We start from the raw sequence: 25,543 nt of genomic DNA, 5'->3' as shown, positions 1-25,543 counted from the left end.
AGAACAGTACACGTATTGTTTAGAAGAACTCTATATGCAACAACACGTGACTTTATATCATTCGTCCACCCTCCACATACTAGTAGTAGTACGTCATATAGCCTATGATAAACTCTAGACACAACATCCGCTGTGTGACCGTGACATGCACAAGTCTCGTCATCCAGCACCTTGATTTCAGGGGTATCCAAAACGTATGAATTCTTGCAGAGAAAAAAAAATTGCGAAATTTCTTTTTTGGAGTCAGTGCAAAAATTTTAACATGTTTTATACAATCTGTAAATTACAATATCTGATTCTATATTCTTTCGAGAAAAAAACAGCGTTTATTTCGTTCGTTTATCACAGAAATTGCAGAAATAGGAGCAAATTTAGTAAGTGACTTCAATTTTTACGGATTTCTAATCGCGGGTATTTAAATTTATTCCGTACGGCTGCCTATACCGGAATTTAAATGCCCGTAGGATAAAGGTTAAAATCATTCTATTCATTACACCTTCTAAAACCCATTTACAATGACAATGTCACGTGTTAGTGACTAGATATGGGGTTTAAACTGTAACTGAATTTACTGAACACTTATAACTACAATTATTTATAACACCTTTATGGATCTACACAACCTACAGATTACTGTACTATAGTGCACAAGAAGTCTTCTATATCTTCACTAGACATCACTAGGTTATAGCTGCTAACCATGGAGGTTCTTCTGCTTTGGTGCTCATGTCCTTAACGGATGATGGCTGTCTTACAGTTCACTTTCAACTACAACTCATGGCATTGCTACTCTTCACCACCAAACTCACTGCCTCACTGGTTCTCACCGGCTGTCAGATACTACTGATGGCAACTAAGTAGTCTTGACGGCTCTTGCTATATAGCCTCAACATGGACTACCAATCCCAGCAGTTCCTCTATTGTTTCTGCCAGCCAGTGCCTAGTGATGGCTTACTTGTTTATCAAGACATAACCAAGCAATGGACAATGTTTAAGTAGTCATGTCACAATACATAAGAATCATACACAACTTCAAATTATAACACAACAAAAATGAGCAACAAATGACAATGCTGAGGCTGTTACTTTTCAATTATCATTCATACAGCATATAGCGAGTTCAAATAATTAACAACAGTTTCAGCCTTGTGAGGATGATTGAGGAGCTGTTTCAAGGAAATAGCAGCTCCGGTCTAGAAAACCTAAATTAAAGATCGTGGGGATCCGTTGCACTGACCACACAACACCCTCTATTCGCAAAATTTGGCACTAAATTCATTGACAAGCAGTGTTCACTCGGTCAGTATAGTTAGCTTGCAGACTACAGGCCACAGTTTTTCTTTTTTCAAATACAAAGTGCAAACACGGAATGACGTATCATTGTGAGTTATGGTAATTAAAATGTGCACAAAATCAATAACAATTACTCAGACAACTTATATGAAATCCTTCCAAAACAGTCAGATTTCTGATGGATCATAAGTTACTAAAATGATGGGAAAAAAAAAAGTTAACACATACATACCATTATTAACTAACAAATCTACCCGAGGAAAGCTTTTCAGGACCAATCCAGCAAACGTCTTGATGGACTTAAAAGATCCTACATCAAGTTGGAAACATGATACTTCTCCACTTGTTATGCCACAAGACCGTATACTTTTCACAGCTCTTTCACCTGCTTCAACATTACGGCAACCTTCAAACAAAGAAGTAAATACTGTTAACAGTAGTGACAAAAATACCAATTCTGTGTACATCTGCATTAAGTTATTCTTGAAGTGCCATTTCAATTCATATGACAAAATTAACAACTGTAGCCTCTAAAAGAGGCAGTGCAGTGGAACCTATTTAGTGTCCACATTCATTGTTCTTGATATGTGATACTATATAGTAAAACCCCCATTTAAGATTTCTTTGGAGTGCAGTGAATACAGACACTAAACTGATGAAAATCTTAAATGGAGGAAATTTAACTCTGAGATTAATGACTTGGAATCACTGAATGGGGGTTTCACTGTGGTAAGAAGAAAGACTAAGGGCAAAATGTCTACCACAAATGGACAGTCTGCAATGCCATGCATTCCAGCTTTGTTAGGATATGCATATTTAATTCAGTTTCGCTGTCATTGTTCAGTGTAATCAGTTCAGTTATTTTTTTTTTGTTGTATAACAGAGCACAAGAACATATGCCTGATTATTACATTACTCAACACTATTTTCAATTACAGGGGATACATAGATGGGAAGATGCTAATCAATAGTAATTAAAGATTTAGAAGGAAGCAGTCATGGTCTAGTCTTATCTTGGCATTCATCTGGAGAGTACGAAAGCCAAGAAATCCCAAATTAGGACAGACAGCATGTGGCATGCGTGCTACTACAGAACAACTAAGCAGAGACATGAAAACACTGAGTTTCCTTTTTCATTCAGTATTCATACAGATTGAAGAGTACAAGCCATGGTGATCTCCCAACACTTCATCTGTCTATCACATCCAGCAATTCATTTACTCATTCATTGAGAGGCCATTCACCCCTTAAATACATATGGAATATTTTATGTTGTCATGGCGTTGACTATGAAGATCACTGTCTTCTTGGATGTGACACCACGTGGTCTTGTAGATAACTGATGCTTTGGAGGAACATGCTACCTCCATCAACATATCCACATAGCGGCCTCCGTAGTCTAGGGGTAACGTTCCCACCTCATGACTCAAGGTACGAGGGTTCAAACCCGGCGGAGGTCATGGAATTTTTAAGGGCGGAAAAATTCAGGGAACAAATCCTCTGGGAGGGACTTTAAGCTGTGTGTCCCATGTCATAGATTTATGGCACGTAAAAGAACCTCATGTCTCTAGGAGACCTCTGAGCTAAATTAGGCAACAATTTCCCGCCCAAGTAGTTTCCAATGCCTCTGGTAGATGGGGGAAGTATCAAGGTACCGAGGGCCGACCTCGTTGGCTCAACGGGGCTGATAGCATGCACCAGTACCGGTAGGGTATGGAGACTGGTAGAATATCAAAGGGGGACCTACAATAGGTCAACAACTGGTCGCGGTGCATTGGGAAATCCACCCCCTCCAATAATAATAATAATAATAATAATAATAATATATCCACATTTATTGGCCCCAAAGGGATTCCATTTTTGTTCACATACATAACATGCCCATAGCAGATACCTTTAATTTAACCACCTTTTCTTGTAATGTTTCTACTTTTAGATGTTTCCTAATATCCTCTAACATTAAATGTTGAACAATACAATGTCATGTCTGTTCTTGCATGTGTAACTTGACAATGGGCTCTCAGATTCTCTGCATGTTCTCTATATAAAATCAGCTGTAAGACTATATAAATCTCATTTCAGAAGTAATAATATTTCATACCAATAACAACATGCATGCCACATTGTAACAATTTCTTCACCACTTCCACTCCTATCCCTCGGGCACCTCCAGTAACAACAGCTACTTCACCAGGCTTAGGTAACAAATCTGAAATAAAACAGTGCAGTCACCAATTAAGCATACTATGCATAAAGGGTGTAAGTGACAAACCAAATCACAAATTCATGGTCAAAACTATGCCCAGAAATGCTTCATGACAGAGTTACAACCACCTCACCCTACAAGTCTCAACACACCTATCGACAAATTTAAAAATTGAGAACCCCTAACTACACTCCGAGACAGAAACCATATTTCATAAATTGAAGGATCAACACTGGTAATAGCCCCACAGCAACTGCATGCTGATGTTAACAATCACCTGATCACAATTCCATGATCAAGACTTCTTGAACACTACAGAGGTGATTTGTTGAGTCTGACAGTAAAATCACAATGCTCCTCAGCTGACAGTCTGCAGACTGCTGTTGGTTGGTGGCTTAATTTATACCAGTCTGTAAATTTCACTTAATCCCTTGACTTTGGCTTATAGAAGACTTCCCTATGATGCTTGGATGAAGCAAGAACGGGCTTAATGAACTATTCTGTCTTCTTGGTTATTTAATTTCAGCTTTTCCTCAGAGGATGACAGGACTGTACTGGAACGCCTCAGTAAAACACTTCTGCAATACTAATATCCATCATGCATCTTCATAGCAGTATATGAAACATATGTTTCATCATGTGTTATTTCAGAAATAATTTCAGCCCCAGTGTACTTTCCTGTACCTGGAAACCTCAATTCCCAGTGACCTGACACACCATTCTATACAGTTTACCATAGCTGGAAAAATTACTGTTTTACAACTAAAGACTTCTGTTAAATTTTTGGAAACTAGTAGTAACTGAGCTGTTTGTAAGTAAAAAAAAAATGGCAAGTACAGTTCCTATACAAGTAAGGCAAAGTTTCCAATTAAAATTTAATCTTTTCTTTTTTCCTACATGCAATTGGACAACATAAAAAAAATGAAGATTTCATGAAAACAGAATATCAATGTACATGGCAAGAATTAAGTTCAAAATTGAATTTAGGGGCAGGTTAATAAATATGATGAAAACTAAGGGAAAACTCAGAGAAAGTTGTGACAGTTACATATCAACGTCTGCTCCCACCCCTGTGAAACATTTATTCCAAGATCTGCCACTGAAAACACACACTGCAGTAGTTGCTATCATCATATTACTTGTTCCTACAGAATATTTGAAGAGGCTAAAGTTTTATTTTCTTGTAGCAATGCCACCATATCATTTTTAACACTCCATGGCCAAAGGTAAAGCTATCCCTGTAACAGGCCATGAAGGCCTATAGGGTTGCGAAACGTTTAGACTCCCATATTTTCTACACAATCAGCTCACAGATGGCAGTGAAGCTGTCAGCCTTACACACCTGCCACCCTTTACTTCCAGGAAGATTCTTGGTATTCATTTCTGTTAGAAGCTGAGTCAACCCCAGAACCACAGTGCAGCCGGAAGGATTAAGTCAACTGAAAACTCCAGTGGCCTCATCGGGAATCATGCCCATGACCTTCCAGCTTGTAGCATAGTGCCTCAACCAACTACACTACTGTGTACCCCTAACAGACCATGGACAAAGTATTACTTATTGCATCTGAAATTCTAATAACAGTGACTGTGAAGAGTATGGTCTTCATGATTGTAATGCTGTCTAGTTAATAGAGAGCCTGATGTTTCAGAGAAAAATATCGCCTCCATTTTCAGGATTGAAGAGTTAGCCAAACAGAAAACAAGTGGAAACATCACATTCTTTTCAAGCTACACAGTGCTACAGCACTGAAGAACTCTTAATAATGTTTAATTTTTTACAAAAAGAAATTATAAATAACACCAGTGGTTTATTATGTGAGATAAGAGAGGGTAAATATTTATTTACCTGTAATAATACTGCCACACAAATTTTAATACTAGGTCTGGTTCTAAGAGAGAATCATACTTACAATATTTTAACACACAACACACTCAGATTACAGTTCTCTGGACTCTCACATCACATCATGTCGATCATGGACACCAGAGTTTCAGAGAAACATGCTGCCTCCATATTCATATCCTCAGCACGTGGTGTGGTGAGGATGTGTTCAATTTATATATGCAGGTTTCAAGGAAAGTATTCATTAGATCCTTGGAAGAAAATGGTAATGTGGCTGCATGTTCCTCCAAAATGTTATCATGGTGTCACAACCCAGAAGACTACAATCTGAACACTCACAACCATGAACACCTAAAAATATATATAAAACAGCACTGTTTTACTTCATACAAAGACACTCAATCTGGCTCACACCTAAAACACCTCCTGAGTATGCAAAATGAAAACGATGAATCGCACAAGTATATAGTTACAGTACGTGGTAGCGTAGTTGGTTGAGGCACTATGCTACAAGCCAGAAGGTCATGGGATCAAATCAAGATGAGGTGGATTTTTTTCAATTTACCTAATTCTTCCAGCTGCACTACGGCCCTGGGGTCGAATCAGCCTCTAACAGAAATGAGTACCAGGAATATTCTTGGGGGTAAAGGGCGGTCAGCGTGTAAGGCTGACAACCTTACCGCCATCTGTGAGAAGACTATCCAGATAATGTGGGGACCTCAACATCTCACAACCCTATGGGCCTCCACAGCCTGTCACGGGGATACCTTTACTTTTATATACAAGGTCTAACAACACAGTTCTAAAACTAAGTTCTGTTATTCATAAAGTTTTGTCACATATCATTTAGAAAGAAAAAGGATGTAGGAACTAGACCAACTGTTCTACTACAGCAAGAGTACAGTAACAGTACTGAAAATCTAAATAAGGTACCATTTAGATTATGAAGATTATTTGTCTCCTGGGATGACACCATGTAGATTGCTAGATGTTTACAGATGTTTCAGAGGAACATACTGCCTCCATCTTCTGGTAGAAGATGGATACAGCACATTACTCTGAAATGTCTATAACGTCTACCAGGCTACATGGCATTACACCCCAGAACACAATTTTCATAGTCACCACCACAAGACCCTCTGACTACACGCCATAACCAACTCTTTAAATAATACAGATGTGGAAATTCAATGAGTTTTCTATTTTAATGCCTTTACATACTAGAAAGAATCTTGGGGCAAGCAAGGTGTACAGTGTCGTTCAAGCTTTATGTGTAAGTACCTGCACAAATTCCTTACTAAAATTTAAACACTTACAGTTTTGTAATGAAGTTCAGTTCACTGAAACGCAGTCTCACCACTTAATATTAACAATATATCAAATTATATGACATCTGCGGGTCCTCAGTGTAGTATCTAGTTTACGGTCTTCCGGTATGTGACGCCGTGTAGTGTGGTCGGTGGTTAAAAACGTTTCGGAGAAAACCGCTGCTCTCTTTCACAAAAAAAAAGCCGTATGCCTCAGGTTCCTCTGAGATATTCGTACCCATCATCCAGACTACACGGTATCTTATCCCAGAAGACTGTCTGCTTGAAAGAATTATTAGTTTTTATATACATACATGTTTTATTGCGTCGAAAGTAAACATAATCTTCCAGAACTCCTCTCCCACCCAGTACGTAATAATACAATTGGTAGCCAACTATTCTGAACAGACGCTTGAAAGTTTGTTTACGTTGTATTGAAAACCCAAAACAAAATGCAAATAAAATTACAATAATTCCTAAATATATATACATTATGCCAGAGAGACACCTCCAGTACTGCTGCTACGACGATATGGCCTGCAATTCTTGAGAAGAGACTTCACTTTCTAAATCACCTGACATAGATTTCACTTTTGGCTTTTGACAAACAATGGGAAAGTTGGTACCTCGATGAAGTTACTCAAAGCTGTTACTTATGAAGATACTACTCACATCTGCGCACTCGACCAAGGTTTGTACAGTTAGACGTTTGTGGCAGATAAGAAATGGCATATATTCTGTACGACATTCTTTGGGATGATAATTCAGTTGCGGTCAGTTGCGTCCGGTTGCGTCCCTGACATACATTCGTGAGGTGAGTCGGTCAGTTCGAAGATGCGACGAAGTGACGGGTCAATGAACGCCGCCACGCTTCCCTCACAAAACTTCCGTTCGAACCTACACTTAAGCCGTTTAAGAACAATTTTAGCCCCGTCAAAGTGTTCCTACCGACTGTGTACATGATTGAGAATTTCGTAATTAATTCTGAATGGAAGCAGGCCAGAGAGCCTAATCCATGAAGGTAGAAGATTAATTTTACTAGGGTTTTGATTTTTTGCGTCAATATTCGATGGATTTCTCCCTCCACAGACACACGGATACATACCACACAGACAACATTGGGATAGCATGAGCCTATTTTAGGAAAGTAGGCTATGGAATTAAAGCAGGTACATCTCCAAGCTGGCTGTGTCAGTGAACCTCCGCCTATTAACTTTTGAATTCCTGAACCAATCTTTATGGAACTTAGTATCATGGAACTTTTAGGCACAATAGATCACTGTGGTCGCGGTGCAAAGGCCAAGCAGGCCAACCCCTTATACATTCATACATTCATCGTGGAACTTGAGCCCATCTCAACAGCATACTTCATAAATCCCTCCCATAAATCTATGTGTCTGTAGGTGTATCCTTCCTATCACTGCTAGGCAATGTTGGCTCACTTTACAAAAGAGAACATAAATACGGTTAATATTAAATATTTAATTAATTTCTGTTTGACACTGCCAGGATCTAATGCACCGATTGAGCGTGTTTTCTCAAGAATAAATGCATTATGGTCAGATGAAAAGGACAGACTTAAAATAGAAACAGTGAAAGCCGTAACCATTGTGAAGACCCGCTTTAAAGATTTCTTTTGTTCAGAGTTCGTTTCCCAAATTTCAAAAGAAAAAGTGTTTCTGGAACAGGTTCGCAAATCTGATAAATATTCAGGTGAATCTGTGAAGGCTTCGCAGGCTAAGACCCACATTTTATTTTTAAATGAAGTGCCATATTTCTAAACTAATAATTTTGATCTAATTTTTGTGTGTTTAAATTTCTCAGTGTTTAATATGTAACGTATTACTGATTTTTTATTAATTTTTTATCGTGTAAACTTTTTACCGAAAGTCCCGGTTTTGGGGGGAAAAATTAAAATTACGCGTTTTAAAAAAATATTATTGGAACTCTAGTGTGAGCCTCGACGTCTCACAACCCAATTGTCCTCCACGGCCTGTTACAGGGATAGCTTTACCTTTTTACTGTACAGACAATAATAATAATGATAATAATAATAATAATAATAATAATAATAATAATAATAATAACAATAATAATATCCTACATGGTTTAAGCACAATTTTCGTGTATACATTTTTATTCTCCCCCCCCCCAAGAACACTCGCATTTCAAGCAGGTTAAGTTCTTTAGATCTCTAATCCTGATACGACAAACGAGAACACGGATCAGCATCTACAAGAAGTATTTTGAACACACATTCCACGCGTAAACTTCCGTATTCTTCCTTTAACAACCTTGTAAATTGTACTCTTCTCCAGGTATAATTAGAATGATCAAATCAAGGAGGATAAAGTGGGCATGGAATGTAGCACGAATGGGGGAGACAAGGAATGCGTATAGGATATTGGTGTTAAAGCCAGAGGAAAGATACCACTGGGAAGACCAAGGCGTAGGTGGGTGGACAATATTAGAATGGATCTTAGAGAGATAGGATGGGATGGTATGGATTGGATTGATCTGGCTCAGGATAGGGACCAGTGGAGGGCATTTGTGAACACGGTAATGAACCTTCGGGTTCCATAAAATGCTTGGAAATTCTTGAGTAGCTGCAGAATTGGCAGCTCCTTCAGAAGGGCTCAGCTCCATGAGTAAATAAGTAGGCTAATTAGGCCGCGCCATAGTTCAAGCGGTTAGTGGCTGGCTTCCCACCGCGGCGGCCCGGGTTCGATCCCGGGTCTGGTCAAGTGGAATTTGTGGTGGACAAAGTGGCGCTAGGTCGGGTTTCCTCCGAGTACTTCGATTTCCCCTGCCAATCTTCATTCCACCAAATTCTCCATCATCATAATCACCCGGGGCAAGCTACAATTGGCCAATCAGTGGCTGCCGTGCCGAATAGACCCAGTTGGACTCCACCCCCCACACTATGCGAAAAAAAGTTAATTGAAGCAGGTACTTGTAGTTTAATTATCAAATCCTCATATACCATTGTAATCACTTTCCTCTAACACTCCTTCCACATGAAGGTTCAGTTTATTATATTACCACAGTTCCAGTTGGTTCAAAATCACGAAACGGGTTCGAAAATACAAAACTAATGGTCCTGTAATCGACTCAGTCTCAAGCAGAAAAAGTATACTACGAATCTTCCTGTCGGTATAGGGTGATAGGCGCATATGGCTGACAACTTCCCCGCCATCTGTAAGACGATTGTCTAGAAATTTGGGTGCTTTGACGTCTGATAAACCTCTAGGCCCTCTACGCCTCCGCTGCATTATACGAGAATATCTTTACCTTATTTTTATAAAGAATAATTGATTATTTTATTTGAAGACAATACTATGGCATCTAACCGCGGCACACGTTTCCCTGTACATGTGACTATGAAAGTATGTAGAATTTTTAATTATCGTACATGTAATGTTGCAGAAATATATTTCACTTAGATTGAAAGTAATATATAATCATTTCCTTGGAAATTATTTAATAGAATTTCAATAATAGCATTTCTTCAATAATATTTCCGTCAGCGACATCTGCTGACAATAATTAGGTACTGTATGAACTCTCTGTGCGTCTCTGTGTCATAGCCGGTCATAGCAGGGCTGGGGACTGGTCAAAGAAACTCGATGAGACAAGCAACGTGCGAGAATTATAGCGCGATTTCACCGTTGCGATATTTTTTAATCAGTGAAATGAATTCATTTTACTCAAACCATACTACAGAAGATTGTATCTTCAAATAAGTTACTGCAATAGATAGCACCAAGCACGTATCTACGTATCTTGTTTGGAACACAGGAAAAAAAAATCTAGTATATGTTAATGTATGGATTTATGATGGATATTTTACTACTTTTGTGAAATCCTTACTATTTATGTGAAATTGAATTGTGCATGTATATATGTATTGTACGATTTTTGACAAATTCCACATCCGGTAGGTCATCTGACTAACTCATGGATCTATGTATGTATGTATGTATGTAATGACAACGTCAAAACCGTCAAAAACCTACGTTAGCAAATGTCAACTAGAGTGAATTGGAGGGGATGGTTTACACGTAACCTACAGATGGCAAAGAACTGATGTGTTTGGTGCCATCTATTGATTAAAGGTGGAACCTAAAAGACCTAAAAGTTGAAATGTAAGTTTGATTGGTTAGAGTAGTGAGGAAGTAATTAGTTTAGGGTTTAGGACTGTGCGTGAGTTATCATATTTAAGCATCAATAATAATTGCAGGAGTGTTGACGTAAGTGGTGAAGTCGGAGAATTGAAATGTTCGTAACTGGTATATATAATTGCTATGTAGCTAAGATTGTATGTGCATTGACATTAAATAGTGCTGTAACCTACATTCAGAATATCTGGATTGTGAAAACGCCCTGCCCCCCCTCCCCCTGCAGTTTTTTCTTCAGGTATACGTATATGAATATCAATAAATACAGATCTCTATTACAGACCAGCCGCACGAAGTGCATAAAACCAATAACATGAGTCAACAGAATAACTCACAGAATTCTGAGGAGCCACAACCGCCACAACGTTCAGGGTGGGAAGCTTTGAAACAACATGTAATTGACCATAAAGTTGAAGTAGCAATATGGGCTACAAGAGTGTTCACAGTTCTTTTCACGTTTGGATATTTCATCCCTCTTTTTGGGTAAGTTCCGATAAAGGTTTGTAGACTGATATGTCCTATATTTGATGTATAGATATGTGACAATGTAAATTTGTGATTATTATTAATTGCGTGGATTGGCTAGTTGGTAGTTATATAATGTGCTTTTTCATAAGTAGTTCTGGGTGAAATTAAAAGTAATTGAGCATATACAGGTTTTCTAATCTGGTGTTTGCTTCATTGTGAGTTATAAAGTGAAGTTTATTTTGTGTGATGAGTCGTTTGTATATTGGCAGTACATTTTATTGTTAGACAATTATAATTTAATAAAATTAAGTTAACTTTCTTAAGACTGGTTGCATTGAATGAGGCATGTGGTTAACCTTGAAATGCTGCTTGTCCTTGTTTTGCAATACGTTATGAAACCCTTAATTGGTATCGTTTAGTAGTATTTATTAATATCTACATGCAGACAACATGACAAATTCCTTTATTTTCTAACAAAAATATTTTGTACACACATGAATGTTATTTTAATTTCCATACAAATTCAAATTATGTAACTAAACTGCCTTGTTGATAAGGGCATTTGTTTGCTGTAGTTGATTGAAGTATCTCTAGCTCCATGAAAGGTTAAAGTATGGAAAACATATATATTTTGATTTCAAATCCCTAATTAACAATTAATATTGTTTTCCAGTTTAAAGAGACTGAATTCTCATCATACAGGTTGGGATAGAAGTCTAGAATAGCAACAAGCCTCATTTTCTTTTTGCACAAGAGCCAGTTTAAAAATGATCCAGTTGTGCTTGGGCCATAAGCAAAGTGATAAAAATGAGGATTATGTTTATTCAACTGAATTTTGCTCTAAGCTTCTAAGCAACAAATATTAGTATTGATACCATGAAAAATATTAATATACTTCTTTAGGACATAGTTTTATTTTGAGGCTGAAAACGTCAATGAGAAGCTTTCCAGTATAGTATTTTTAATTTTTCTCTATGAGATTTCAGTCATGGGCTGCACTGGGAAGTCCTGCAGACTGCATATCTCCCATGGGTTACCCATCACTGGTTTAGAATAATAATGGTGATTTTATACCACAGCAAGATATACATTCATATATATTTTTTAAAAATTCCAATGTGACTAAACTGCCAATCACAGTGGCCTTGCAATCTAAGGTGTGAACTGCCTTCGCCTGCTTGAACACTGGGGTCATGGGTTCGAATCCCACTCGAGGCTTAGATGTCTTTGTGTGTTTATTCTGTGTTTGTGTTGTTCAGTGTGTAGGCAGTGGCCTTGCGACAGACTGACCCCCCATCCAAGGAGTCCAACTGACTGAGTATAGGATTAAGAAACCGAAAAACCGGCCAAGGCCCGAAGGTCTGTGGAGCTATAGAGAGAGAGAGAGAATGTGACTAAACTAATGTGTAAATAAGTGAAGTTGTCCCTGTGTTCAACAAATTAAGCACTATACCATGAAGGCGTATGGGGTAGCGGATGTATAGATCCACGTTTAAAACTAACATGTTCATTTTTAAATCTAGTAATGTTTATGGGCATAGATGTTATTGCGAATCAATTGCCTTAAATTTTAACCAGACTTGAACAAGAAAATACAAATATGAGATATGTTAGTTTGGCATGCATTTTAAAACTCAATCTGGATCTCTGTTTCAGATACCCATACAATGCATATTACAAGGCACTTATGTCGAATGCAGCTTCAAGTGCATTGCGTCTGCATCAGCGTGTTCCACGAGTGACACTTAGTCGAGAGTTTTTGTCACTTTTGCTTCTTGAAGACAGTTGCCATTATCTCTTTTACTCTCTTATCTTCCTTTCTGTAACACCTGTTACATGTATCCTTTTTTAAGAGTAATATAAAAATACTACGTAAGATACTAAATTTGAAATATTATACTCTAGTATAATATTATATTGTAGCTTCCTGTTGCACATTATATATTATTCAACAGATGTCACTGATTCACTGTCTCATGTGCAGTGCACCCTAAACACTTGTAGTCTAGACACACAACACAACAGGAGGAGCCACGAAGCACCATGGAATTCACAAGCGCATAGATGGGACTATACATCTAATGTAAGAACCAAAAAAAACAGAAGCACAGTAGTTTTCACCAATAATTTTACACTTGTAGTCTAGACCATTGTCAGTTGAAACACCATTGTCAGTTGAAACATGTAGTGCAGTGTACAGAAACTTTTAAATAAGATTTAAAAAGAGATGCATTATGTGATGTAAGAAACTTTTAAATTAGATTTAGAAGGGTGTGTTGCACATAAGGCAGTGAATCAGTGACATTTGTTGAATTATACTCTAGTATAGTTTAGTGCAGTGGTAAGAAAATCACGTCATCATGTAAGAGCACATAAGAAATTATTTCATAAATTTGTCGCCCACTTGTGAATAGCAGTAACTAGTTTAAGTGTCATGTTCCAATAGTAGTTGCACTCTTTTGTAGCTATCGTAGTTTTTGTAGTCATGAGATAGAACTAAACATTGAAATGTGCATGGGAGCACGGTGGACAGGTGAACAGTGCCGTGGTCTCCCCAAAAGCAAAAAGAAAAATCATTGATGATGGCCCATGTGAGGCCGAAATATGTCGTAAATTAGAAAAAATACACGTGAAACTAAAGATATTATAGAAATTTTGATAATCAGCTTTAATGTATAAAATATACTTTTAGTGTCCTGTTAACATTTTAATGATTTTAACATCATAAAGTATTAAAATACATTTTTAGTGAGTGATATATTCTTGATGCCTTTTATATTGTTACATTATTGATGTGTACTTTAATAAAAAAAAAATAAAGTAAAGCTATCCCTGTACCAGGCCATGAAGGCCCATAGGGTTGTGAGACGTTGAGGCTCCCACATTACCTAGACAATCGGCTCAAAGATGGCGGTAAGGTTGTCAGCCTTACGCACCGGCCGTGCTTTACTCCCCAGGAAAATTATTTAATTAATTCCTGGTATTCATTTCTGTTAGAGGCTGCGTAAACCCCAGGGCCTAATGCGGCTGGAAGGATTAGGTCAACTGAAAGAAATCCAATGACCTCATCGGGACTTGAACCCGTGACCTTCCAGCTTGTAGCATAGCACCCCAACCGCTACACTACCGCCTTAATGCCTCAATGCCACGGGATGCTAAAATATAATAAGATTGTAATGTGTGTACACTCTTGGTTTGTGAAGTCCACTATTAGTGTGCCCACAGTGATGCAGAGAGCAGCGTCTTGACCCCCCTGCTTGAGTAGCTGAAGTTTTCAGGTAGCTATCAAGAAGATTCTGTTGCACAACCAATTTCTCCAGTGTGCTGTAGTTAATGGATTAAAGTATAGTGTATGTATTTGTGGGTCTGAGATTGAAATTTCAGTGGATGCACTTTCCTTAGCAGTGTTATCAGTGGTCTTGTTACCTGTATTCATGTTTGCACTCCTTCATTCTGCAAGCTACTCCCTAACACTGTTGGACGTAAGTACAACTTTCTTGAGAAATATCTGCATAGGCAATTTATGATACATGTTTAATGACTTGTATTTACTTTGCAGACACTTGGCCAGAATTCATGGTGGGGAGCCAGACTGTTGATATCATTGGTTGAATTTCAGTCGCGCAATATTCTGCGACTTGTGGCTTTCACCGAAATATTTCTCTTGCCCTTCACAATTGTGCTGATATTCCTGTAAGTCTTACTTAAATTTTTAATGCACCATATTTTGTGTATTGTGGTGATTTCTGATATGAAATGCATGTTCACCTTGTAGGTCTTGGCCACTGTAATTTTGTGATGCATTGGCCAGTTCTCAAGTTATTTGGGATGGGGGTAGCAAGAATTATATTGAATAATTAATTGTCAATAGTTAGTAAGGGGTGGTCCTAGAGTTGTTGGTTGAATACAGGGCTAACAACTGTTGACCATTAAGGAACTATAATTATGATGCTTGTTGGTCTGATTCATGTGGCACAGGTTAGTGGCTGTTATGAACATGGTAATGAATATTTAGGGTCCATAAAACTCAGGGAGTTTCTTTACCAACTAAGCAGCCATCAGCTACTGAAGAAAGACTGTTCCATATAGCTAATTATCATTGTGATGCCACAGCTGTAGGCCATACAACATTTTACGCTTCTCCACGTTGACTATATGAACGTGTAAAATGCACATCTTCTGAAATAGAAACAGGGTGGCTGTGCTGACAGGTATTCATCAATTCATTGCGTGGTGTCTGATTGTGGCAGCTGCAACATCTGCCAGAGTGAGTCGTTACTACTAATTTTGATTTTCTGCTGAAAATTGGAAAATTTGATATGGTTTAAAATAAAACACTTGTGCTATAGAGGTGTCAAAATGATGACATGAACCTTTGAAGGTATAATCTTAAAAAAAAACCTGGAGGCTAGCCTTGCTAGGTCAGGTGCCAGTCCCTTGGTCTTCCAAACTGCTGTTTTTTTTTTTTTCAGGAATGTAATCCCTGCAGTTGGCAAAGGATTACTGCATTTTTCTAGAAATAGAAAAATCTTTACAAATACTTTTATGAATCTGTAACAGACATGAAGATTACTGTATGATATTCAACGTTCTGAGGTGATGACTAAAATGTGACCATCTGAGATATGATGCTCTGTAATTTACATGATATCACATCTTCACAGTTCTTACAGAAGTGCACAGGCAGAATACTCTCTTCTGTGATGTGGTGTTGTGCAGTATACTATATGACTGCACCTTTATCAAGACCAACTGGTAAAACCCTGAAATAAGGCACAAATAGTTGCCTTTCAGGGCTTTTACTGACACCGTTTGGTAAAGTCTAGGTTGACACATGATCCTAGGTCTTACCAAAACTTGGGATTTTACGGTAACAGATATATTAGACTTCTGTAAACCATCAAAGATTGTGCTCACCATAGCTGAAAAACTACTCAAGACAGGATTACATGATTGGATTGGACAGCTGTTATTGTAATTCAGTGTTTTGATGTACTGAATGAACATGAAACAGATTTTGTAGGCACAGTAAGATCTAAGAGGAAAGGCCTTCTGTAAAACATCAAAGGAAAGAAACAGTAATTTCCTTCAGAAGAAACTGATGCCTCTGAAGTGGAGGGAAAAGAGGGATGTTTGCACACTGAGTGGCACACACAACCAAGCGATACAAACTGTACATGATAATATAGGCGTTACATTACAAAAACCAAAAGTGTGTATTGATTACAATGATGCAAAACGAGTTTCTGACTTTTCTGGTAGGAACATTGTGATATACAGTGTGAGAAGGGAGAGAATGAAAAAATACTATCAGAAGATTTTCTGACACTTGTTAGATCTTATAGTTTTAGTTTATACAAAATATTCAAGAAATGTGATAGCAAGTGTACTCATTTGCAGAATGGCCATGTGCAGGCATTTAGCTCCTCTCCCATTTATCTCATGCTGACACATGCATCCCTGTCAACATGGACATTTTGAGCAGTAATTATAAATACACACTTTTGGCTGTAAAACAAATTATGTTTCCAGACACACGTTTATATTGATTCTTCTTCTTCTCTTGGTATGTGGAACTTATGCCCAAAGCTTGTCTGAATCTTTCAGTTACATCTTGTATATACAGACACACAAAATTACTTGTAGGTTGATAAATATAACACATTACTGAAAAATTGTGTATTACTGGTGTTTTGTATACTTTGTTTCAAGTTCTGTGTGGTTTTGGAATTTATTTCAGTTTCCTCTGTACACATGAAAATAGTTGTCTGCCTGGAAAAAATTAAGAGATGGCTGCTACTCCTACTTAAGGGGTTAACATTTATCAAAGAATAATCTACTTGTTCTTTCATGCTACATAGAAATATGTAATAACGTGTTTAAAATCTATACATTATCAAATAACATTAATTAGGACATTGAAAGCATCACTTTTGTTACTTTTAAGACATTTAAGGCATGAGAACTACAGTCATGTACCAGAAATGAGGCATAAACTCCAATGAGCTTGTTTCAAGTAACAGCTATAACAGAAAAAAAAATAACTGACTTTGTTGAAACCTCTTTTCAGGGGAAGAGCAGGTTTGTTGACTCCGTTCATCTACTATCATTTCTTAACACTGCGATATTCTTCTCGACGCAATCCATATAATCGGATGATGTTCCATGAGCTGCGTCTACTCTTAGAAAGTACTGCCAGCAAACCTGGAACACCTTCACTTTTACGGAATATCCTGCTCTCAGCTGTTGCCTTTACATCGAGACTTGCACCACCATCACCCCAGGCTCAATAGTATATCATGGCATGATAAAAGACTACAATTAAACAAAGTAAATTTTGGTGGAGGCCTTCATGAGTCATGCCGATATCCTTGGTAATACAAATTGGCAAATAGATATTTCAGATTACACTGCTACAATGTTTTGTATATACCTTGAATGGCTGATCATAGGCAGTGGCACAAAATACACAACAGTTTTTTTGTTTTTTTTTTTTTTTTTCAAAATAAGAAGTATGCATAGTAACAAGTGCTTTCATTAATGATTTCCATTCATTTACTTTTTTAACAGATGCCTGTATGTTGGCAATGTTCATTTTCATCCCATTTTCTAATCTCTTCAGATTTTCTTCTTCAAATTGCCATCATTTGGAATAGCTGTATCTTTTGGAATATAACACCATATTGTCCACAGAAGTCATCTGACTTTCAGTGCACAACATGGTGTTATATCCCAGAAGAAAACTTTTCCTACATGACATCCTTCTGTCCATCATGAATGCTGTAACTTGAAGTATTATGTTGGAAGACAGTTTGGATTATAATCAGGTAGTTAATAACATATCAGTGAGAAGGGATATATAGGTATCAGTATCTCCATTATTTTAATATTTGGAATTCATACTTTCTATGTTTATTTGCATGATGTCGACAATTCAGGGAAAATACATTTTAATGTAGACAGCAGGGAATAAATAATACCCTTGGTATGAGCCAGAAGGCCGAGGTTAGATTCCTGATGAGGTCACTGAATTTTTCAGTTAACCTAATCCTTCCGGCTTCACTGTGGTCCTGGGGTTGACTCACCCTCAAACAGAAATGAGTACCAGGAACCTTCCTGGGGATAAAAGGTGGCTGGCACATATGGCTGACAGTCTCACTGCCATATGTGAGGTGATAGCATAGAAAATGTGGGAGCCTCAATGTCTCATAACCATATGGGCCTCCATGGCCTGTTACAGGGATAACTTTACCTATTATTTTTTTTACTCACATTATAAAACATTAATGTTGCTGAATTGTAGTAGGGAGTACATTTATTTTGGGAAAACTTATCCTCCCAGTTCCCACAAACGAGGAAGGGGCGACACATGGAATTTGTTTGAATGCATGAAACCATACAGAAGCAGTAAGGTAAAGGAAAAGGGTAACATTAAAGTGCTTAACTAATTAAGCATTACACCATGAATGTGTATGGAGGAGTGAATATACATTTATATACATTTTCTTGACCTTGGCACTAGTTAGGTGAGTGGTCAGCTTCACGCCTTGGCCACTTTACTCCCGAAGAAAAAGCCCCCAGTACCCACTGGATCGGAGATTGGGTGGACCCAAGAGCTAGTCTGGACAACATGTAGAAGTGAAAATTCTTACCCCCACTGGGACTTGAATTCCGACCCCTCGGTCTTCCAGCCCGTAGCCAGTTGCTATACTGACTACGCTATCCCAGCTCCTATACAGACGCAGTATGTATAAAAGATAATGGGACAGTTATCACAATGTCAAACCATACAATCTAAATATTAATATAGTGTAGGAACTGCTGCAAATCTATAAATTCTCCCATTTTTAAAAATTTTGTTTATGTCTGTGACTACATTTGCAGTGTGCCCAAATCCTCAGTGTAACAAGTTATATACAATATGTTAATATTGTACTATTGTATTGGTTTATAATTGTGAGGGCTGATATTTTTAGGTTCTGAATTGTAGCTTCACAAATCGCAATAATTTGGAAGTATGGCAATGATGATGACCCATTTGTAATTTTTTCTTTGCAGTTCACATTTTTTCACATCAGTACATTGTGCAGTAGAATAATTTATGAAAGCAGTTAAAGTTTATGCTGCCTGCATTTTTAAGTCATCTGACTGAACAAAATTTAGGTTAATTTATTCAGGACCAATCTAAAGCATTTATTTAACATATTTTGTTCAAGGGATTTAATATAGTACTTGCTGTGAATGTTGCTTGAATGATGATCGGTTTCAGTCTGTGGAAGCTGACTCATTCACACTTAGAACTTGATGTGAATACTGTTAACTTTGTTTTGTGATTCAGTGGAATTTTTCATTTTGTATTCACATTCAAATTTGTTGTTGTAAAGTTTGAATTTTTGTCAATAAAGTAAACAAAATAACGAAGATATCATGCTGTGTTCAAATTATGTTTATTATGCACTTTCTATATTTGTTTCTTAAAGAGAAAATCAGATTTATATGCAGCCAATGCTGCAGTTTTTCCCTAAACAATTTCAGAATGAATCTGCCAATTTTAAAGGGAACCGAACGCTTATCATAAATAAGATTTAAAAGTTGATGATGGTATATTGATACATTTATTGATATTTTGGACACATTTAGTGTTTTTCTTAAAACGTTTTGGAGCATGGACTTCTTCAGGTAAAAAGCCTACTGAGTTGGGCCCAATATAGAGCTAGTCCCTATCTCTGGATTATAGGACTAGCTCTCTTGATAGGACCCAACTGAGTAGGCTTTTTACTTGAGGACAGGCTGAGTACAGTCTGAAACACTGCTCTAAATAACAAAACAGGATGCTGGGTAATGCTGAAAAGTCAATAATTGTACTTTTCAAGCAGTAGCAATAATTTACCTTTTAATGATGCACTGTATAGCATGTCCCTTTTATGTCTTGGGAATGCCACGTCTCATGCATATGACAACCATTTTGGGAGCCACTTATGTTGTGCTAGACCAGGGGTCTCTAAACTTTTCGAAACGCGGGCCACATTAGGTAATTCAGCACTTTCAACAGGCCGGATAAAATGAGAAATTAATAATTCTAGGTATACGAGTTTTATTGAAAGCACAGAATTTCATAAAATAAATATAAAGTACGTGAGATGAAAACAGACAGTAGCAGTAAATGCTCATATTTTCATCACAGATTATAATAAAACAATGTGAATGATGGAACTCTTTTTGCATTCTTAAAATCTGATTAAATTGAAGTTCAAATTTTGAAATGCTAATCACAAGTAGCCACTTTAAATGTTCATCGGATAAATTTGCCCTGTATTTCGACTTGATGTACTTCATGTGGGAAAAAGTTTGTTCACACAGATATGTCATCCCAAAAATGGAGATAAATTTACAAGCAAATTTCTTTAAATTTGGAAATTGCTCAAAGTTCAGAAATTTATAAAATTTGATCAAATTTCCTTCCTGGGATTTGTCTTTAATGATAAATTTTTCTGAAGTTCAATAATTTCCATTTGAATTTGACTTGGGACATCTGCAGCATCACAGTCAAACGGATTTTGAAACAATTTAATTTCCTGAGCACTGGCATCCAAATCAGCAAATCACTTACGGAATTGTTCTTTCAAATCTGAAATGACTAAATTTGCAAATGAGGAAGGAAATTCAGCTTCACCCTTTTTATACAGCTCTGCACAGTATAGCATATGAACAAAGTTACAATTTCTTACTTGGCTTTCCAGAAGTAACAACTTTGCTCTGAATGCCTTGATAAGCGCAAATAAATCACAGACTAAGTTATTTTCACCCTGCAACTTTAAATTCATATTGTTCATATGGTTCACCAGATCAGGAAAAATGCTAATTTCCAAAGTCACTTGGTATCTGATAAAAGTGGTTGTGAATAATATTAATATTAACATAATATGGAATATAAATATATTTTAAACACAATCTTAATTAATGAATCTGAAATCTATGAACAAGTATTTTTTTTACCAGTACTCATTGGAAAATTAGTTCAATTGGCACATTTCTTTCGCGGGCCGTATTTTGGAGACCCTTGTGCTAGACCGTCTCTTTGTCAAGATACACTACCATAGTCAATAAGTTCGTGGACTGGCCGCAAAGCGTTGATGCAGTGCACTACAGTGTATAGTTTGAGACACGATATGATGCCGTCAGTTCATCTCGCATCACAGCAAGAGGCAGTTGTGTGCAAGCAGTGTAAGTAGAACCATGGCCTCTATTGTGAACTGCAGTCAGTATAACAAAAACTTATATAATTACAAGTAAACATTGTAATTTTCACCATTTGTGACTAAGGCAGAGTTTGTTTCATAATTATATATTTCATAGTTTTCAAAATACTTAACTACTTAATAATGTTTCCACAAAATTTAAATAGCCTAGCAATGAAGCCTGTATCATTGGCTTCACTGGCCATTTAAATTTCCATCATCAGAAGGGTAAATGGAGAAGGTGGGAACATGGGTAAATATGGTATGACAGCTTAGGACACTATCAAATAACCCACAATCTTCATTATACTGTTTATTTAATAAATGTCATCCTGTTATTTACATGATGCATTCAAAGTGAGGTTGCACCTGGTATTGGAGGCGCATCAGGTTTAGATGCCTTAACATCACTCGATGGAACTGTAGGTAAGGTCTCTTCCTTTGGTTCTACCACTGATACATTATCTGGAAGTGGTTTCTTGGGGCCAGTCTTGCCATTAGGATCCCAAGGCAACATGATCTTGACCTTAATGCCCAACACTCCTAAAAATAACAAAAAAATTAGTGTTAATAATTATCAAGTATGGCAAAATTATAGTTTTGTATATTCTAATTCTTATATTTTTAGACTGTTGGCAAGAAGACAAAAGGTTCTGGACTGAATGGTAGCAAGCATTACTGAAATTTAAAATCCTCTTCATTTCCTCCTGAATCAGGTTTTGATTTATCGTCGTTCCCAAATATGTGACATGTGCCATATTTTCAAAACATTTGTTACCTATCTTTACGTCATGATTTTGCCCTGCGTTCTGGCGACGAGGCAGCAACATATACTTAATTTTCTCTGTGTTTACTTCGACACAACTTACATTAATTACACTAACATTTTAGCCTACACTTGATTTCTAACAGTAAAAGTCCCTTTACAACAACCTATGCTCATTGTGTAAAGTATTTCTTCATAGTGTTACATGTGCCTTCTGATGATGGCCAGAAGTGGCCGAAACATTCAAAGAATTACATTAAAACTTGTTGCACTTGATGGACCTTCTTACTCATTCACCTGTAGGAACTAGTATTTTGGGGAGACCAATGAACAGCAAAATACAGAAAATCCAAGGAATCAATATGGTAGAATTATAAATATACACATACTGAGCTGTAATCACATACATACCCTGCCTAAGAAGAACATGGCGGGTGGCAGTATCAACATAGTCATTTGTTGGTTCACCACTGTGAATCATCAGGCCGTCCACAAACTTCATGGACTTGGCTCGCTGACCTCTCAGCTTTCCAGAAACCACAACTTCACAGCCCTTGGCACCACTCTCCATGATAAAACGCAACACACCATAGCATGCCCTGGGGAAAAATTGCAAAAGCAGCTATTACCAGACGCCTTCCATCAACATACTTCTACAGAGCAATACAACCAACACATAAATTAAAACATTACTTTTTGTGTGTGTGTGTGTGTGTGTGTAGGTAAAGTTATCCTTGTTTTTAATTAAGCACCACACCATGTAGACGTGTGGAGGGAGCTGAAGTATAGCTCCACTATTGTCACTGTATCACAGCCTTGTCACTATCCCAGTTCCTCAACAGTAGCCAGCCCTATAACTGACACGTAAGTTAGCAGAAGCATGTACTCTGATATATCAAAAACAGTCCTTGTATCATGTAACACTGTCACTCTCGAGTAGTCTCACGAGCTTCCTGTTTAATTATGAGTAAGCAGCTGTTGTTTGTGGTTTATATAATAATGCTATATTATTGACCATACAGCACTGAATGGTAGAATGACTGATGAAGGCATGGAAGTGGTTGTGCCCTTATCAAGGCAATATTCTAGTATATGCTTGGAGGAACTGAGGAAAACCACAAAAAATATCAAACAGGATAGCAGTGTCCCAGTTGAGATTCAAACTGAACACTGCATGATTGATAGCCTACAGAGTTACCATAAGCAGTATTCAACCTGAAGGGGACTAGATTAAGGCTGTACATATTTCGTTTCAATAGCTCAAACAAGTAACTGTTCCAGCAAGATCACTGCTCTAATCCTTTACCAAATTAGTTCTACATTTGTAACCCTCCTTAAATTAATTTATTTCTTGATGCAACTCTAAAGTTCTCATTGTTAATGTATGTTGTATGCTAGTTAATTTTGCCTTTCATATCTTCCCCCTTCTTGTTCCTGACTACAAGCTTCACTTCAGGTTATCTTCATTAATTTGGCTCAGGACCTGTAACCACTGCAATTTGGCTTGTTGCATTTTACCTCTTAGTTTTGAACATCCTGCCAAACCATGGCCTATGGTGCTTCAATCTGTAATGATCTAAGACTCTCCATGACTAAAACGCTCTACTACTATCCACATCATCATTTATGCTTTCCAAACCTGAGAATCATTTGTTCTTTATCCCCTACCTTCTTTGGTTTCTTAAGCCTGAATCTCTCCATGTGAAACTTTTGTGGTGCTTGTTTACTTACTGCCTGCCAGTCTCCTCCTAACTTTTACAATCATCAGCTACTGATCGGACAGTATCACAGTCCACTACTCTGAAATAGCAGATATCAAATACCCTTGAATGCCATCTCCTGGCTATCAAAATGTAGTCCATCAGATTGTGTGTCTTTCCATCAGCATATGTCCAAGTGAATTTATGAATGTTGTGGTGTCAGATCATTGCACACTTGACCACTGGACATTTGGACGTGGAAAAGTTTACTGCTCAAAGTCCATTACCACCATCAAGTTTGTGTACACTCGTTCCCACTTACTGGTTTCAAAATATCTTCTCTACCTACTTTAGAACTGAAATCTCCTAAATGTGATATTAGGGAATTCACCAGATATAAATTCTAGTTTCTCACAGAAGCTGTCCTTCGCATCATCTCATTTATCCCCTGAGCATACCACTTATTATGAACTTTCCACAAACTAAAGCCCAACATATGAAGCAACAATTTCCAAAATTTAGTTTTATATGCAGTGTTGATACTTCTCACCGATATACATATGCCTACCTCCTCACAGCAAGTCCACCAATCAGCTTGTAACGCAGAGACTCAGCTTGGGCAATAGCACACAATCCTCTTGTGGCAACTTTCTCTGCATACAACTCGACAGTATGCTCTGGAAAATCAAATCTCTTCTGAACAACGGACGTTAATTCTCTAATGCGGCGGCCCTTCTCGCCCAAAACATTCTGTGTACGAGTGGCCATGATTATTATTTCAGTGCGTGTTGGGGTCACCCTAACCTCAACTCCGGAATAGCCATCTTCTGCTAGCTCTCGAGTCAGGAATTCGTTCAGTTCGGCCCTGAATACACCATCTCCAACAAACTGCATAAACACAAAAGACACTTATAAGTAACTTCCTGGAATCACGTGTAATACAAATATCAAATGATAGCTGAAACTATTCTTCCAGTATAACCTAAAACTTTTGTAATCACTATACAGAAGCCAGTATTTAACGCTGTATTTAGAACGCATCATAATTACATAGCCTTCATACACAAAAAACACACACACATACCAGATACTGAATACGCTATCGACACCGTTCTCCTAAATCCAACAAATCTCAATTTTCTATAAAAGTAACAGAAAATTCAGTTACACGTCTAGAAACTACTCAATTGTGTTTAGTGTTATCATCATAATAATACCAATAGTTTTAACTGTATGATTACTTAAATTTTCTACAAACCTTCCTTTTCTTCGATATTGGGTTCGCCATGTTTCCTGTACACGCACATGAACCACATGAACATGAAATGACAGAGAGAGCGCATATAACTGTGCACGGCACAGATTAATCTATGACATAGCCTCACGGAGACCACTATACCACCGAGGGGAAGTAGGGCACCCACTGATTTTTGATCTGTGTTAATTTTTTATTCATGTAATATGAAAATAGTCCACAGTGTCCATCCGGCCCGCTNCGTGAGAACGGGTAAAAGCAGACAGTCTGCTTTTACCGGTTCTCACGG

The 25,543-nt window shown here is 37.5% G+C and overlaps 3 protein-coding genes across 6 annotated transcripts in view; 1 reads left to right on the top strand and 2 right to left on the bottom strand.

Moving 5' to 3' along the window:
* Positions 1–7,141, bottom strand: part of LOC111863658 (retinol dehydrogenase 12) — a 14,140-nt gene extending 6,999 nt beyond the window's left edge. Inside the window, exons 1-3 of the mRNA XM_023850157.2 lie at positions 6,964–7,141; positions 3,395–3,502; positions 1,526–1,699 (exon numbers count right to left, since the gene is read on the bottom strand). Of these exons, the coding sequence (XP_023705925.1) occupies positions 1,526–1,699; positions 3,395–3,502; positions 6,964–7,141 (460 nt within the window). The remainder of the gene's footprint in view (positions 1–1,525; positions 1,700–3,394; positions 3,503–6,963) is intronic.
* Positions 7,142–10,604: 3,463 nt separating this feature from the next.
* LOC111863669 (Krueppel homolog 2) lies at positions 10,605–17,793 on the top strand. Of its 4 annotated transcripts, none has more exons than XM_023850187.2 (6): positions 10,605–10,794; positions 11,109–11,310; positions 12,952–13,133; positions 14,710–14,777; positions 14,855–14,988; positions 17,366–17,793. In XM_023850187.2, the coding sequence occupies exons 2-6, from the start codon at positions 11,141–11,143 to the stop codon at positions 17,586–17,588; spliced, it is 777 nt and encodes a 258-aa protein (XP_023705955.1). In that variant the 5' UTR covers positions 10,605–10,794; positions 11,109–11,140; the 3' UTR covers positions 17,589–17,793. The 4 variants fall into 4 exon arrangements, with proteins under 4 accessions (XP_023705955.1, XP_023705954.1, XP_023705953.1 ...); XM_023850186.1 differs by lacking the exon at positions 10,605–10,794 and adding an exon at positions 10,801–10,899; XM_023850185.1 differs by lacking the exon at positions 10,605–10,794 and adding an exon at positions 10,801–10,927.
* Positions 17,794–21,831: 4,038 nt separating this feature from the next.
* Positions 21,832–25,363, bottom strand: LOC111863659 (40S ribosomal protein S3-A). Its single transcript, XM_023850158.2, has 4 exons — positions 25,258–25,363; positions 24,568–24,887; positions 22,711–22,898; positions 21,832–22,076 (listed from the first exon to the last, which is right to left on the bottom strand). Exons 1-4 carry the CDS (start codon positions 25,285–25,287, stop codon positions 21,886–21,888), a joined length of 729 nt encoding a protein of 242 aa, XP_023705926.1. The 5' UTR covers positions 25,288–25,363; the 3' UTR covers positions 21,832–21,885.
* Positions 25,364–25,543: the final 180 nt, after the last annotated feature.

Source organism: Cryptotermes secundus, unplaced genomic scaffold (genome assembly GCF_002891405.2).
Source record: "Cryptotermes secundus unplaced genomic scaffold, Csec_1.0 scaffold234, whole genome shotgun sequence".
Lineage (NCBI taxonomy): Eukaryota > Metazoa > Arthropoda > Insecta > Blattodea > Kalotermitidae > Cryptotermes > Cryptotermes secundus.
This window is presented reverse-complemented; position numbering and strand designations above follow the sequence as displayed.

Coding starts and splice junctions, on each gene's coding strand:
- LOC111863669 (XM_023850184.1), top strand. Junction 14,778..14,854: donor ACTCCCTAACACTGTTGGAC/GTAAGTACAACT, acceptor TTTACTTTGCAG/ACACTTGGCCAGAATTCATG. Junction 14,989..17,365: donor ACAATTGTGCTGATATTCCT/GTAAGTCTTACT, acceptor ACCTCTTTTCAG/GGGAAGAGCAGGTTTGTTGA.
- LOC111863659 (XM_023850158.2), bottom strand. CDS start 25,287: ATGGCGAACCCAATATCGAAGAAAAGGAAG. Junction 24,888..25,257: donor CAATATCGAAGAAAAGGAAG/GTTTGTAGAAAA, acceptor GTGTTTATGCAG/TTTGTTGGAGATGGTGTATT. Junction 22,899..24,567: donor GGTGGACTTGCTGTGAGGAG/GTAGGCATATGT, acceptor ATTTTTCCCCAG/GGCATGCTATGGTGTGTTGC.